The sequence below is a fragment of the Chelon labrosus genome (assembly GCF_963514085.1).
Source record: "Chelon labrosus genome assembly, chromosome: 20".
Lineage (NCBI taxonomy): Eukaryota > Metazoa > Chordata > Actinopteri > Mugiliformes > Mugilidae > Chelon > Chelon labrosus.
Window position 1 is genome coordinate 17341849 of NC_140353.1, and position 13503 is coordinate 17355351.

Genomic DNA, 13503 nt, shown 5'->3' on the forward strand with positions numbered 1-13503 from the left:
GTGTGTGTGTGTGTGTGTGTGTGTGTGTGTGTGTGTGCGTGTGTGTGTGTGTGTGTGTGTGTGTGTGTGTGTCAGAGAGGGTTTCAGAGGTTTAGCTCACCTCGTCCGCTCCTGCCCACGAAGCGCAGGTCGTTAAAGCGGGCCACCTGGTTCTTCATCACGGCGGAGGCGTTCCTTAGCTCGGCCGAATAATTCTCATCGTTCCCGGCCATCACGGTGACCAGAGTCCCGTCTGGAACATCGCCGAGAGCCACGACCTGCGCAGGGGAAAGCGAGCGGTCACTCTGGGTCACCAAAACCGAATGCACACAACACACACGCACTGCGCGCGTAAAACCGCATCCGGCTCCAATTATATTAAACACCGATATCTTTACAATTTCACCACAGTGTCAACAATAAACGGCTGCATAAATTTCATAAGCTTAGAGGATTCCTAAAGTACACATCCTCCAGTGTTGACTAATAACGTTTAAATAAAAAATAATGCAAGATTTGTACGGCATGCATTTCATTACTCGCTCCATTACCATTATTTATTTCACTCGGATGTCTCTGGATTTTATCCAGTTTAGACAACTGTTTATTTTAAATATACACAAGCTACAAATATTCACTCACAAAGCATCATAATCATATATAATACAGAAAAATGTAATTACAAAAAAATGAGTCCATCTGTGCTTCTTGCAGCCGCTTCTAGAGACCTGCAGTAATTCCTGGCTCTGATTGAATGTTATTATTTTGGATGGCGCAGCTTAAAGCCAATAAAAGCAAAGCTGATCTGTATATTTTAAGAATTTAATTTTCTACACAAATGCAGAAACCGAAAGGCACAACTTCCAGAGGCCAATCTATAAATTCATGGAGATAAATGACCTCCTTAAGGCACATCTGGTTGGTTTTAAATGCATTTTTGTCTCCTGTGTGTTCTACAGTTAGAAAGCCATGCGCGCTATTAAAATGAAAACATAATAAATGATAATTAGAAGCCATGTGTCTTGCCTTGAAAGCCACGGGGAGAGTCTTGTTGCACCTCCAGTGAGACGGGAGAACTGAGCAGAGGAAGTTGGGGCTGTCGGTCCGGACCAGCTCGCCGGCGTGGTCCGCCAGGACGTCCACCACGTTCCTGGTGTCCGGTCTTGACCTCAGGGGCCCCGGGGTGGCCATGGCCCCGTTGCCGTCTACAATCTTGCTGCAGGGGAAGGACGTGGAGGGCGGCGTGAACCGTCTTGTGGTGGGCGGCTCTACGGGAATATGCATCACAACAGCTTGGGTCAGTGCCACCTGACTGGGTCGTATCAGAGGAGTAGAAGTCTTTGGAGGAAAAACTGTTTTTTTTTGTTTTTGTTTGTTTGTTTGTTTTCCCCTTTTCTTTTTTGTTATCCAGACGCCGCTTGTCTCAAGAGTCCACTGTCTGAAGGCGAAGGCGCAGAGTGTGAGTGAAGTAGAGCCTCGCTATCTTAACAATAAACTCTGATAACTGTGCTGCTAGATCATCTACACACGATGTGTTAGCCTCAGGAACATATCAGGGTTGTTCTGTTTTTCACAAACTTAAGTGAAACAAAACAAAACAAAACAAAAAAAAAAAAAACAGACAAACGAAAGCTCTCCAAAGTCTCTGGCAGTGCTGAACTCGTATTATATCGGCGCTGTTATCTACCGCACACTTTGTGGAAACTTTCAGCCGCGTGTAAACAATGTATCAACACCACAAACTACCTGAGCTCTCACGAGAAATCAAGAATCGGTGAATGAAACTCCTAAATGATCAATACCGATCAACTCAAAAATAAAATAAATAGCAGTTTGCAGTAGCCAGGTAATCCAGACGCGATGTAAAGTCAATTCAGTTGCGTGTCTCGGCTAAAGTTTAAAAAAAGATCAAAACTGCTAAATTGTATCAGACGCCTCCTCTGATCTCACCATAAACCGCGTTTACCGCTGAAATAAAAACAAAACAAAACGTGGATTAAACAAACTCGAATATCTACAAACTGAACGCTCAAGTACAGCACTGTCCCTTTCGTGCGTAAAAGTTCTTGCAACAGTGGAGGATCTCCCCTCCAACATACGCATAAAAAAGAAAGAAAAAGCAACAACTCTGGAGTAGTAAGAGGATCGGTCCCGTCGCTCCGGTCGGGTTTCCTTAAAAAGTTATCCTTTAGCGCAGGAGTTACAGGGCGCGAGAAGGAGCCGTGAGGCTGAACTGAGTGCAGAGTGCCGCGATATTATTTTACCCTAGTCATTTTAGCGTTTAGTGGCTGGGAGTGCGGAGATGATTTCCACCAATGAATCCGCTGGGTTGGGCTTTCACCAGACCAATCAAACTCCCCGGTGCGCCTTCTGCAACCCTGCGCTGTTGTCACACACGAGCTGAATTATTGATACATATCTGTCCTTTTCTCTCTCTGCTTGTGCGTAGTTATCCGTGCCATATAGACGGACATTAAGATGGGAGAAATTAGGAGACACAATCACTAAAGAGGAAATTAGTTTTTGAAGAAGAGACTCATAGTCTGCTTTAGAACAGCTGAATTATTTGGTCTTAAATTGATTTTACAATATGGACAAAATCTTTACGCACGACTGGTGAGATAAAGCATCTAAAAATTAAATTTGACAGACTTTAAAACAAATCAACTTTAATTAAGAGATTATGAGCTATCAGCATTTAAGTGCACCTGCGTAAATCATGCAGTGATGTACAAAAGATGAAAGATCTGCAAATTTATTCCTGCTTTATTCTGCACCTTTATTCCCTCCACAACTCCTTCTCTGATCTGCTTTAATTTGAGCTGTTTATAATTTATCCATTGAAATGTTGATACTGCACAGGCCTGCGGTTTTAATCTCTTTTATTCGTTTTGAAGCGTTGTTGCATCTGGCGGCTTCTCACCTTCTCTCCAAGTAAATAAAATTTTCATAAAGTCAAATTATGGGTTTGAGACAGATCCGTATCGCTTTAATTGGCTGAGCTGAATTATATAAGAAAATTAAAGCGAACCGGCAAATGTCTTTTTCTTTTTCTTTTTTTTTCTTCTCCACATCAAACAGCACAACAGAGTAATAAGTGTGCGTGTGTTTGTGTGTGTGTGTGTGTGCCAGGGGCTGAATTCATTAGAAACTTGAAATGCTGAGGGTAACATTAAATGACGGCACACCCTGCAAACTGCGCGCCATGCTGAGGTTTGACACTAGTTGGCGCATTTGCCTTTTCAATCGCTGTCAGCTCAGACAGTCTGAGGCAGACATTTCACATCTACAGAGAAAAGGAAACTTTTATCTGTGCGCTGTGATGGTCTGAAATCTGGATTAATTTCGAATTAAGTCAAAACAGTTAAACCGATTCTGTCAGTTTGTTTGTTTTAGCTTTAAAGAAGCACCGGTGACATTTCTTTCCGCGTAATTTTGGCCTGAATCAGTATAATTATATTATTGGAGAGAAACGCAATAATCCTTTTTAAAACAGTGGCATTTATTCGTTTAATGACTGAATGTTGAAATCAGTTTTTTAATGAGAAGAAACATTTATGTCTCTAAATAGCACATTTAAAGAATTTATTGTGTCAGTGTGTTTGAATGCATCATCCATTCCTCAAACATAGAATAAAATTCTGTGCATGGCTTTATCTTGTAAATTACCACTAAGTTATTATTATTGATCAGGAAAGCAAACATTATTTTGGTCTAATGATTGGTGATCTGAAACATTTTTGTCTGCTTTAATTTAATAAAAATGGCACAGAATCGTTTAAAAAATACAAGTGACAATAATTATTTTTTTTTAAAGAGTCGTTTGGATTTGCACTAATTTTAAAATGCATTCATGCATTCAATCAGTTGACGCCTTATTTGAATTCTAACGTATTTTATTTCCGTGCTCGCGCGCCCAAGCGCGTGCGTGGCGGCGTTTTAAGTTGTTTACTTGCATGAGAATAAATTAAGTGCAGTTAAGTGGCGCGAGGAGTCATCGCAGTGGCTTCAGAGTTTCCCTTTAATTTCCTCTGTCGCTCCGATCAGAGCTGCGCCAAGAGGGAAGGATGCAGAGCGAAGATTTCCAAAATTAAAAAGCACAAATTAGACCAGCCCTCCTCAGTTTAAGCGTCTAAGTGACATCAGGTTTTATTTCACAATATCTGTTCATGTGGTCGCAAGCATCATCAGTGCTGCATGAGTGATCACAGTGGTGGAGGGAGCGCTCAGATCTTTTTAGTCACCACATTTGAACAAATACTCAAGTAAACGTCCTACATTATCCAAGCAACAACAACAACAAAAAAAAAAGGTAAGCATTGTACGCGAAATATAAAAGTAAAAGTATTCATTAGACACCAAAATAGGATCTTATCTTGGATTATTGGTACTGATGCATTAACATGGAAACAGCATTTTTAGATATTGTAGCTGACTAAAGTAAAGCTGATTCATTGCTGCCTTAATATATGGCGTAACAGCTTGTTGTAAGTTCCATTTTTAAATCTGCTGTAAAGTAACTGCAGCTTTCAGATAAATAAAGTGGATTAAAAAGTATATTTCCCACAAAAATATAGTGGAGCTGGAGTAGAGAGGAGCATGCAAATGGAGTATTCAAGTAGAAAATGTACTTAAGTACTTGAGTAAATGTACTTAGATACTTTATACAGCTGCATAAACATTTATGTAGGAAGAAATAAAACCGTCTACACCATCTTTCACACGTACACAGTGTGAAACTTGCCATCCACCAGTTCTGTAAATCAAATCTTTTCTTTCTTTCTTTCTTTCTACTGTAAGCTTGTCTAACACACGTGAAATGGAACAATATCCCAGAGAATAACTATAATATTTTATTTGTCATGATTGTAAAGCCCCTAACTTTACCACTATCCTCTGCTTCAGCGTGCACAGCATAAATCCTGCTTTATGAGAGTCCGTGTGTGACAGTTTCGGTGCTCTTGACTTGAAAATATAGGGAAACCCCAAATCACAGATGCTCACTCCACAGCTGTGCTTAAATCACTCTGTACCAGAGCAGCAGCTGAATCCTCGCAACCCCAACTGCCAAACATCATCTCTGATCAGATCACCTATCATGCGGCCTCTATTTTGAGTCCAGCTCGACTGGGACAATGACAATGCCAGTGATATTTTAGTCGTCCTCCTGCCCTGGTTTCGTTATTAATACGCGACCGCACGCTCCCCATCCATACTCTGCTCAGCTGTAATGTGCGCTCCGGGCGCCTGTCACATTTAGACCTCCGCATTTCAACATGCAGTTTCTACAGTTTCAGCCGCACAGGCATTGAGGACAGAGCCCGCCGTGCCCCTGAACGATTTTTAATGATCCGAGTGGGTTGAGCCTGAAATCAAGACAGAACTCCTGGAGGACATGTGAAACCCCGGACCCACCTCAAAAAGGCCTCAGTATATATGATTCTTACCATGCAAGGATTAAAAGAAAACGGATCCTTCAGATATAAATCAAGAAATCACATCATTGTTTACCGATGGTTACTCTGTGAAAACGTATGACTTAGAAGTTGCCCTCATTTGTGTATTTCTGACCTGCATTGTTATGTGCGCACATAACAAAAAAGGGTTCCTTGTGGTATCAGAAAGCGGTTTGTTGGCCAGAAAGATCCCATGAAACAAACCTTTCTAAATGGGTCATTTCTGTCACTTTGGATAAATCTAAATGCAAGTCAAAAGTATTTGCGAGTTTTCTTTGGAGCCCATGGAAAGAAACACACCCTCGTCTGTGTTTTTAACACCAAAGGAAACCCCACTTACTGTAGGTTACATGTGTAATGACTCAGATTGTAAAGACTCAGATGAGTTGTATCCCCATTACCGGAGAAACCAGTGGAAGCCCAAAGGGGTCTGTAAACGTATACCTGTTTCTAAATGCCACCCACACGGCTTTCAGTGCCACTTAAAAGTCACTTTGAAGATGGTTACAGCCTCAGATACGTGCAGATCCCTTTTAAAGTTCTTCATTTTTTTCCTGAATATGATCTATTAGCCTGTGTAAACTCCCAGGTCTATTTTCAGACTTGCACACATAAGCCTTTGGATGGGTAGCTATTCATTTGGAAAAGGGGGCTATGGGGGCAATTAGGAATAGTTTGAGGTTCGGCGATGACATAAGACAAAGATTTCTATCTTTAGAGGAGCTGTGGCCATCACACATTTCTGTACATTCACAAATTACAGGGCAAGCTTTGGCCCTCAACCCACCGAATGCATTCCTTCCGAAAAGTGTCTGCTCGAATTTCAGCCGGGGGTTTCTGCTCAGTGGAAATATGAGTGTTCTGAATGGACGACTTCTATGAAATGGAGTTTTATTCCTCTCGGATTAAATTAGCCCTACTTTTGGGCTTGGGGTATTTTTTTTTCTTTTTGTATGAATGATGAATTCTGTGGTGGCAATGGAACGCAGAGCTTGTTTACCCTTCCCTCATTTTTACTTTTTTCTTCTCTTTTTTTTTTTTTTTTGAAATATAGCTTGCTATGAAATGGACTTTTTCTGCTTGATATGACAAGAGTGTCTGTGATTAGACTCCCAAGCATGATGTAAGTCACCAAAGCCATTTGTGCCAGTCCCCTCAAAGCCAAATCATATTGCAGCGTCAGAGTGTTTATATACACAAGTGTATGGAGAAACTTTTAAACAACACTGAGTGGGTACAGACTGTGTTTGGGTTTTGGGCTTTTGCAGCTCTGAAGGCTGATTCTTTCTCAAATTTTGATTACATAATGTGTCAGCACATCACAATTGGCGGTCATTTTTGTCCATTTTGATGTTCAGACAAGAAAATAGGAAACACATTCGAACAATTTTGATCGTATAAATTTGTACGTTACTTTTTCCCTGCTAAGGTCGTCTGTGTTAGTTTTAATGATGACTGGAATACATCTGTGTACTCAAACTTTGTTTTAGCTCTTAATGACCCTCACATTTTCTTCTGTCGCTTGCCCCTTGTGGCACTTTGCACATCCAGTAACTCATAAGAGTGTCAGGCCCCAATTTTCAGATCCTTGAAGGCGTCCGGAGTATATGTTATCCCAACGATGATGAAGAGGACGGTGACATTTCCAAACCCAGCAGCTAATTACTATGTAAGCGTGATGAGCCGAGATGCGGCAGTCACCAGAGGAGACAATGAGCACATTCATCTCATGCATCTTTAATACTCTTGCCTACATTTTATAAAAGGTGCAGAGCGGAGCCAAGGGCTTATTAAAGCCTTCTGAATCAATTGAGCAGCATAATGGCTGCTGGGGGACGACTCCAACTATGTTTTTATTTCTATCTGCTGAATGTAAATGGGCTTCTTAAAGACTACATTCATTTTAAAACATAACAAGCATGTTCACTCTCACACTTGACGCATACTGAACGCATTATGAGTTTGGTAGCATCGCCCACTGTCACTGACGCTCCCCAATCCTCTGCTTCAATGCTGGAAAGAAACTACAGTACAATTACTAAGTTATGCTTGGTTGCCATTTTAAGGAACTTTAAATGATTATTTTTTTCATGCAGTTTTAGACTGTAGAAACAAATATGGCAGTTTTGGCAGCTGTAGACTAGGGTCAACTTTCAAATTAAGATTTTAAAGCCTATTAAACATCAAGCAACATTAAAACAAAACCTGTGATTTTTATCATTTGAGGTCCTTGCCTATGAAATCTGATGACTAATTTATTTTTTGTCCACATGGTTTTATTTAAACAACTGTTTGATTCCCAGATCTTCGATCTCTAGATCTTAGAGTCAGTCAATGACAAAGAATATAAATCTGTGATGCAAATGTTACATTCACCTTCTCAGATTTATCTTGTGTTTCTCTGGAGGGACTGCTGGACTTGACATATTCATCTATTAACCGGTAACTCCTTTAAAACCCAACTGACACTATTTTTTTTGAAGGTTACCAAGCATGTTTACTGAAGAGGACGCCTAGTATCACTATGACTAAAATGCATATCACAACGCTTGTTGTGCTGCTCTTCTTTTGCATCAAATTAGACAGACTTGCATTTGATCATTTTTCAGACACAAATGATCCTGACTCCCTTCTGTATGGCTGTTGTTTACTTGGTAATGTAATGTACAGTTTTGGCCAGGCAGATCTTATAAGTAAGATCTCACTCTGGCCATGTTATGCAACTGTTACTGAGTAAATGTGGCCAATTTTAAGGTTGAAATTAAAAATACTAAATGGCTAAAGTGGTTTAACACACTCCGCCTCCAGAAGCTACAGCAGTTAAATGCTGCCTACATGTTGATGCATGAAGGATTAGAGTTAGGGTTGCTACTACTATCAGGGTTGGGGTTATGGCTACTGTTAGGGTTATAGTTTTATAAAATCACCTGTGAAAGAAGTAACTATGCAATTTATTGTTAATGAAAATTTGATTGCACCAACAAGAAAGGGCACTGTTTCTCAGCTCTACAGTATCCACTCATTTACTGCTATTAGTCTGTGATGACTAATGACGCTAAATGTAGCTAACTAGCACACACACACACATAAATGTAACTGGATCTGCTTGTTGAACTTCTTGACTCTCCTCTTCATACACTATGTTTTTCCAATTTGTATTATCTATATTATTATTAAAGACAATTAAATATTGTATAGACTTGACCAAGTCCAAATAAATGCAACCTCAAATTGTGCCAGTCGTGTTCACTCACGGGAAGTTTACTAACAGAAACTTTCAACTGTCAGTTTTTCTGATAGGTTGTATATTTTCCACACGTGTAAAAACCCTTTATGCCCACTCAGAGCCACTGTACACGCAAATGTCCTCATCTAAAATAGTTCCTGATTAACTATATGCCTCTACGCGTGACACACTGCCAGGCGCTGATGAGAATGAACCGGACTGCGGAAATTAGTGGTACTCTTCTCATTAGCGTTGTTCCAGTTTTGCTAGTGCATGTCAGACTTGACTACTGCAGTCCTGTATTACACTTGGAAACAACGGGGATCATTTCTAGCTCTTTTATCACAAGATGGAACTCTCCTTCTCAGCAGTGGATAGACTCAATATTTTGAGAGACCACTAAGTCATCCTCACCGCAAATTTTCATAAAAAGAATTTGAGTCAATACGCAAAATAAAGTTTTAACAAATACCTTAGGATAAAAATGGACATGGTGTGCACTTTAAATTTAATTAATAATACTATGGTGCTTATGTGTGATTTCAAATGCAGAACATTTACTGGTCATAGAGTCACACTACATTGGTGCTTTAAAGGATCTGAGTACAGCTGCAAATCAGATTTGCTGTGTGTGCGTAATGTGACTGCATGAAACATACTTGGTTTGTTTTTAATACCTAAAAATCAGGACTCGTTCCTTTCCTGTTAACAGTGAAAGGTCATGAAAGGCACAGTGAAACACTGCGATGGGTTCACTGTGATCAGGGGTTGAACGTGGTCAGGCCCCCTCCCTTTCTTTCAGTGGCAGTTCAATAGCGCACCCCACACCCGAGGCAGGCAGGGGGGGAAACTCGCCGTAAACCCCGGTGTCACGGTCGCTCCGCCCTCACATCATCCGTCGGGTACACTCACCCAGCGATGACAGTCAGCAGCCTGTGATGTGGTTTTCAGGCCTGTTTATTCTTTGGAAACCCACTAAAAGTAGCATTGGATGGTAAGCTCACCAAAAGGCCCCAGTGCTATTATAGGAGCGTTTTGGTTTGAGTTTTGATCTGGTGGGTTTGTAAATAGGGCCCTGCCTTGCTGCGGGGCACCACTTTTGGCCTATATTGTTTAGTGCGACCTGAAGGACGCTGTTTGATATTCTGGGTGATTTGTAACCTGGAACAAAATGTAAAGTCCAAAACTCGGCTAACTTGTGGCATTTCAGCTTGTATACCCCATGTGTACATCAGCGTTCGCTTTTCATAATGTTGATGATGATGGACAGAGGCCTACAAAATGTACCCTGCTCTACTGTTTTTTTCATTTCACTGAAGGACAGATTGTAGTTTTTTTTGTTCCTTTATTTACCCCTGAAAGTCAGTATAACTTTTAAATCTAAATGAGTCCCATAAATACGTCAACTCCCCCATTTTTTTCAGTTGTGGTTTTTAGTGTGAGCTATAATCATTTCTCATCTTTCTTTGTCTCCGTGTCTCTGTCTATTTGTGTGTAACGACACACACAGATCCACATACACACAAATGCACAGTGTTTCTCCTTTTCTGGCGAGAGCTTCTGATGCAAAGACGGCAATCTGTAATCTGTAGTAATTGCATGTTGCAGAAAAACATTTTTCCGCTGTGGTAATCGCTGCAATATGTGCAGTTACGTTGCCAAAGTGACAGCACCCCCACCCCCTACAGACACACACACACAAGCAGACACACTCGCGCGCACACACAGGCTATCCTGACTCACTCTGACTTTGCCAAATGTGTCCTGCTACAATCTTGTAGAGTGCTCCTCAGGATGGCCGAGGGACACACAGAAAGAGAGAAAAGCAAAGGTATTGCAAAAAAGTATTGCGACAATCATGTGACACGTAAGTGCACACACACACACACACACACACACACACACACTCGTAGACGCACCTGTGGTGCTGTCATGCTACGTTCACCTTCTGCAAAAGATTTACAGTTCCTGCCAGTGACAGTTTAACTGCCATGCAGCCCCGGTGCCAAAGCCCTGCCAGAGCCCAGCTGCCACACACAGATCAGTAGAGGAATCTTTCACGGGAGCCACATCAATTCACTCTCCTTTCTCCTTTTTAACAGCCATCAAACAGCTCAAGCAGGTGATGATATAAACCTGAGTCTAATTCTGATGCCTTAATATTACTTGCAAAGTCGTCTTGCAGAATTGAGCCACTTGTCAGAGTTGCTCCTGATTAGTTTAGCCACATTAAATGACGGGAGTGTAGCGACGGTCTGAGGCTGAACCATTGATGCATATTTATCAAACCATCGTCTACCATTTCAACACCAGACACCAGCATCTACTCAACTCAGTTGGGCTGCGGCGCGGGTTTATGAGGTCATCACCACCGTGAGACTGAGGGCAAACTCTGGTGTGCGTTGCAGAAGACGCTACGATTTAATTGCTTCACCTCTCACCACTCACAACAAATATTCTCTCTCTCTCACACTCTCTCTCTCTCTCCTTGTTTGTGTCTCTGTCACTGCAGCCCTGCAGCGGTAGAGCCGCACATTTATGATATCACAACCCACTGCGTCACCAACCCTTTGCCTAACAGAGCCCCAAAATATGTCAGCCCAGTTGGACTGTGTAACCACACACACCTACTAGAAGGACAAGTAATGCTCAGAGACATTTATAGATACACAGCACAGACACCAAGATTGCAACCAGACTGTGTGTGCAAACCTTTTCCTCTCTGGGCTGCTACTCTGACTGCTGAAGCCATCCAACCTCCCAGCAGTTGAACTTCCCTGTGTCTCTAATGGAGTCTCTCTGTCAGATCAAACAGCTCCCACTGACGAGGAGAGGAGACAGATCGCAGCACTGGAAGCCGTTCAGTCTGACAGCCCAAACACGTTTGACTGGCAACGCAGCCTGCGTCTACCCTTCCATCGCTAGAGATCCCACACAAATATAGTAGCGCCACCAGAGAGGGGAAGAGGGGGTGACGAGCAGGGGAGGGGATAAAGGAGCCCGAGCATGTCAGCTCAGAAAATAAGTTGTGAGGCGTCCTTCTCGCACAAAGGCAAAGCCCCATGGCTCAGTCTTTTCTCAAAATGAAATCGCATGTGAGCCGAATATTAGGAAGTGCGCATGGCTTCCAGCAACCACCAGGCCATTATAGCAGAGCCTGTAAACCACATTTTCACCAGCAGACAATGCCTCTTTGTGCGTGTTGTGTGGCTGTCCCCGCTCAATGGAACCCGAGAAGAAGCGTTACACATTTAAAGACTGTGGAGATTTGAATTATGAGAAGGAAAGGTGTTGAAGGAGAAGTGTCAGTATTAAAATCTGGTTAATTAGTGGCAGCCATGTCAGGAGGGGCAAGCAGGACAGTCTGCCCTCATTTAGCCCCATGGCGAGGGAGACCTTTGATGTGGTTACACATGGAATGCTGTTGTTCATTCCTCTCTGCAACAAAAGCCACATGTTTTTACTTTTTTGAGTCTAGGTCCCTGTTACTTTGAACTGTAAAGGAATAAGGTGAGGTATGTAATGTATGACATGAATGCTAAACCGCCGAATACAAGTCAGAGAGGACTGTGCCTACAAGGCACTGGGCCAAATCTATTGTTCTTAGTTGCAGTGTGTAAATGATTTTGAGAAGAACACCTCTTAGTCATCACTGCTCTCTGTGCACGTATGAAACCACTGTACTCACACGTTCAAGCAATCAAGAACTCACACAATACACACCATGGACACGTTTCCAACTTTTCAGCTATTGTCGTCAGAGTTTGTCCCTTTCAACTCCTTTCATCGCTCTTAATGCTCTCTCTCAGTAGGGTCATTCCAGGTTCTGTCACACTCATTCAAGTGCAAATGGACATCAAAGGGCCCCCAAATATTGAATTTGCATTTATTTCCCTATTCAGAGGGTCAGCCTCCCGAGCAACATCTGACTCACTGCACCAGAATTGAGCAGGGACCTGGCGCTGGTTTCCTGACAAGTGTCCGTGCCACTTTCCTCTGCAGACGTGAGACAACTCTTGGAAAGTACTCTACTGGTCCTCTGGGCTTTTCATCGTAAGGAAACATGGGTGTGGTGGCTCTCAGCATGCAAGCCAAGTGGCTCTGGAAAGCACTTAGACAAATAATATTGTCATCCCTCATAAATCTATTATCTTCTGCACTAACTGATTATTGTCAATCATTCCGATTGATTACAGATAAAATAAATAAAGTGTTACTCTGCCTCGCTTCAGTGGCTACAGGAAGTCACTGTGTTGCATGCGACCTTGTGTTGTCTTTGGGCTCTGTTCCCAGTTCTAGATTAAGCAAACCTAATTGGAGGCTAAAACATATTTTCACTGGAGTCCCATTCAAATCCTTGCCTGAGTCAAGAACCTGGCTTAATTGGAGTCCGGGAAACCACCCGTGTGTCCGAAGTGACTGAATGTTTCCTCTCATCATCCCCATCACTAATCAGTGGTGGCGTTGCCTATGTACAGTTAGCACCCCAGCCACGTGGAGCTTGCATAGCAAGGCCTGGACTTTCCCTTCTTCGACTCAGAGCCCGAGGCGTCCATAGAGGCTTTGCTGTAACTGCACTCTAATCCCCTGATTGCCGTGTTTAGGCCCGGCACGTCGCTGCTCCACGTCAAGGCGGCCACAGCTAACGACAAGCTAATAACACCACGATGACAAGGAGCGTTTGTAAACCCAATCAGCAGCCTCGAGTCTGGCTGCCTGGTGATTAGGTTAATCAAACTCTCTACTGGCTGAATGACTGGCTCGCTGTCTGACTCTTATGTCATCATGCTGATTAAAGGGGAAAAGCTGTGTTCAAGTCCGTCACGTCCTTCTGACATAAAT

The 13503-nt window shown here is 42.4% G+C and overlaps 1 protein-coding gene across 4 annotated transcripts in view; it reads right to left on the minus strand.

The window, feature by feature from the left end:
• runx3 (RUNX family transcription factor 3) overlaps nt 1-13503 on the minus strand; it is a 48910-nt gene that overhangs the window by 27578 nt on the left and 7829 nt on the right. For 3 of the 4 annotated variants that reach the window (XM_084569849.1, XM_084569848.1, XM_084569847.1), the window contains 2 exons: nt 1006-1247; nt 101-257 (listed from right to left, as the gene is read on the minus strand). In XM_084569849.1, coding sequence (XP_084425975.1) covers nt 101-257; nt 1006-1247 — 399 coding nt within the window. Of the gene's footprint in view, nt 1-100; nt 258-1005; nt 1248-11373; nt 11429-13503 lie in introns of those variants that run through there. The other variant, XM_084569850.1, reaches the window with a different exon arrangement.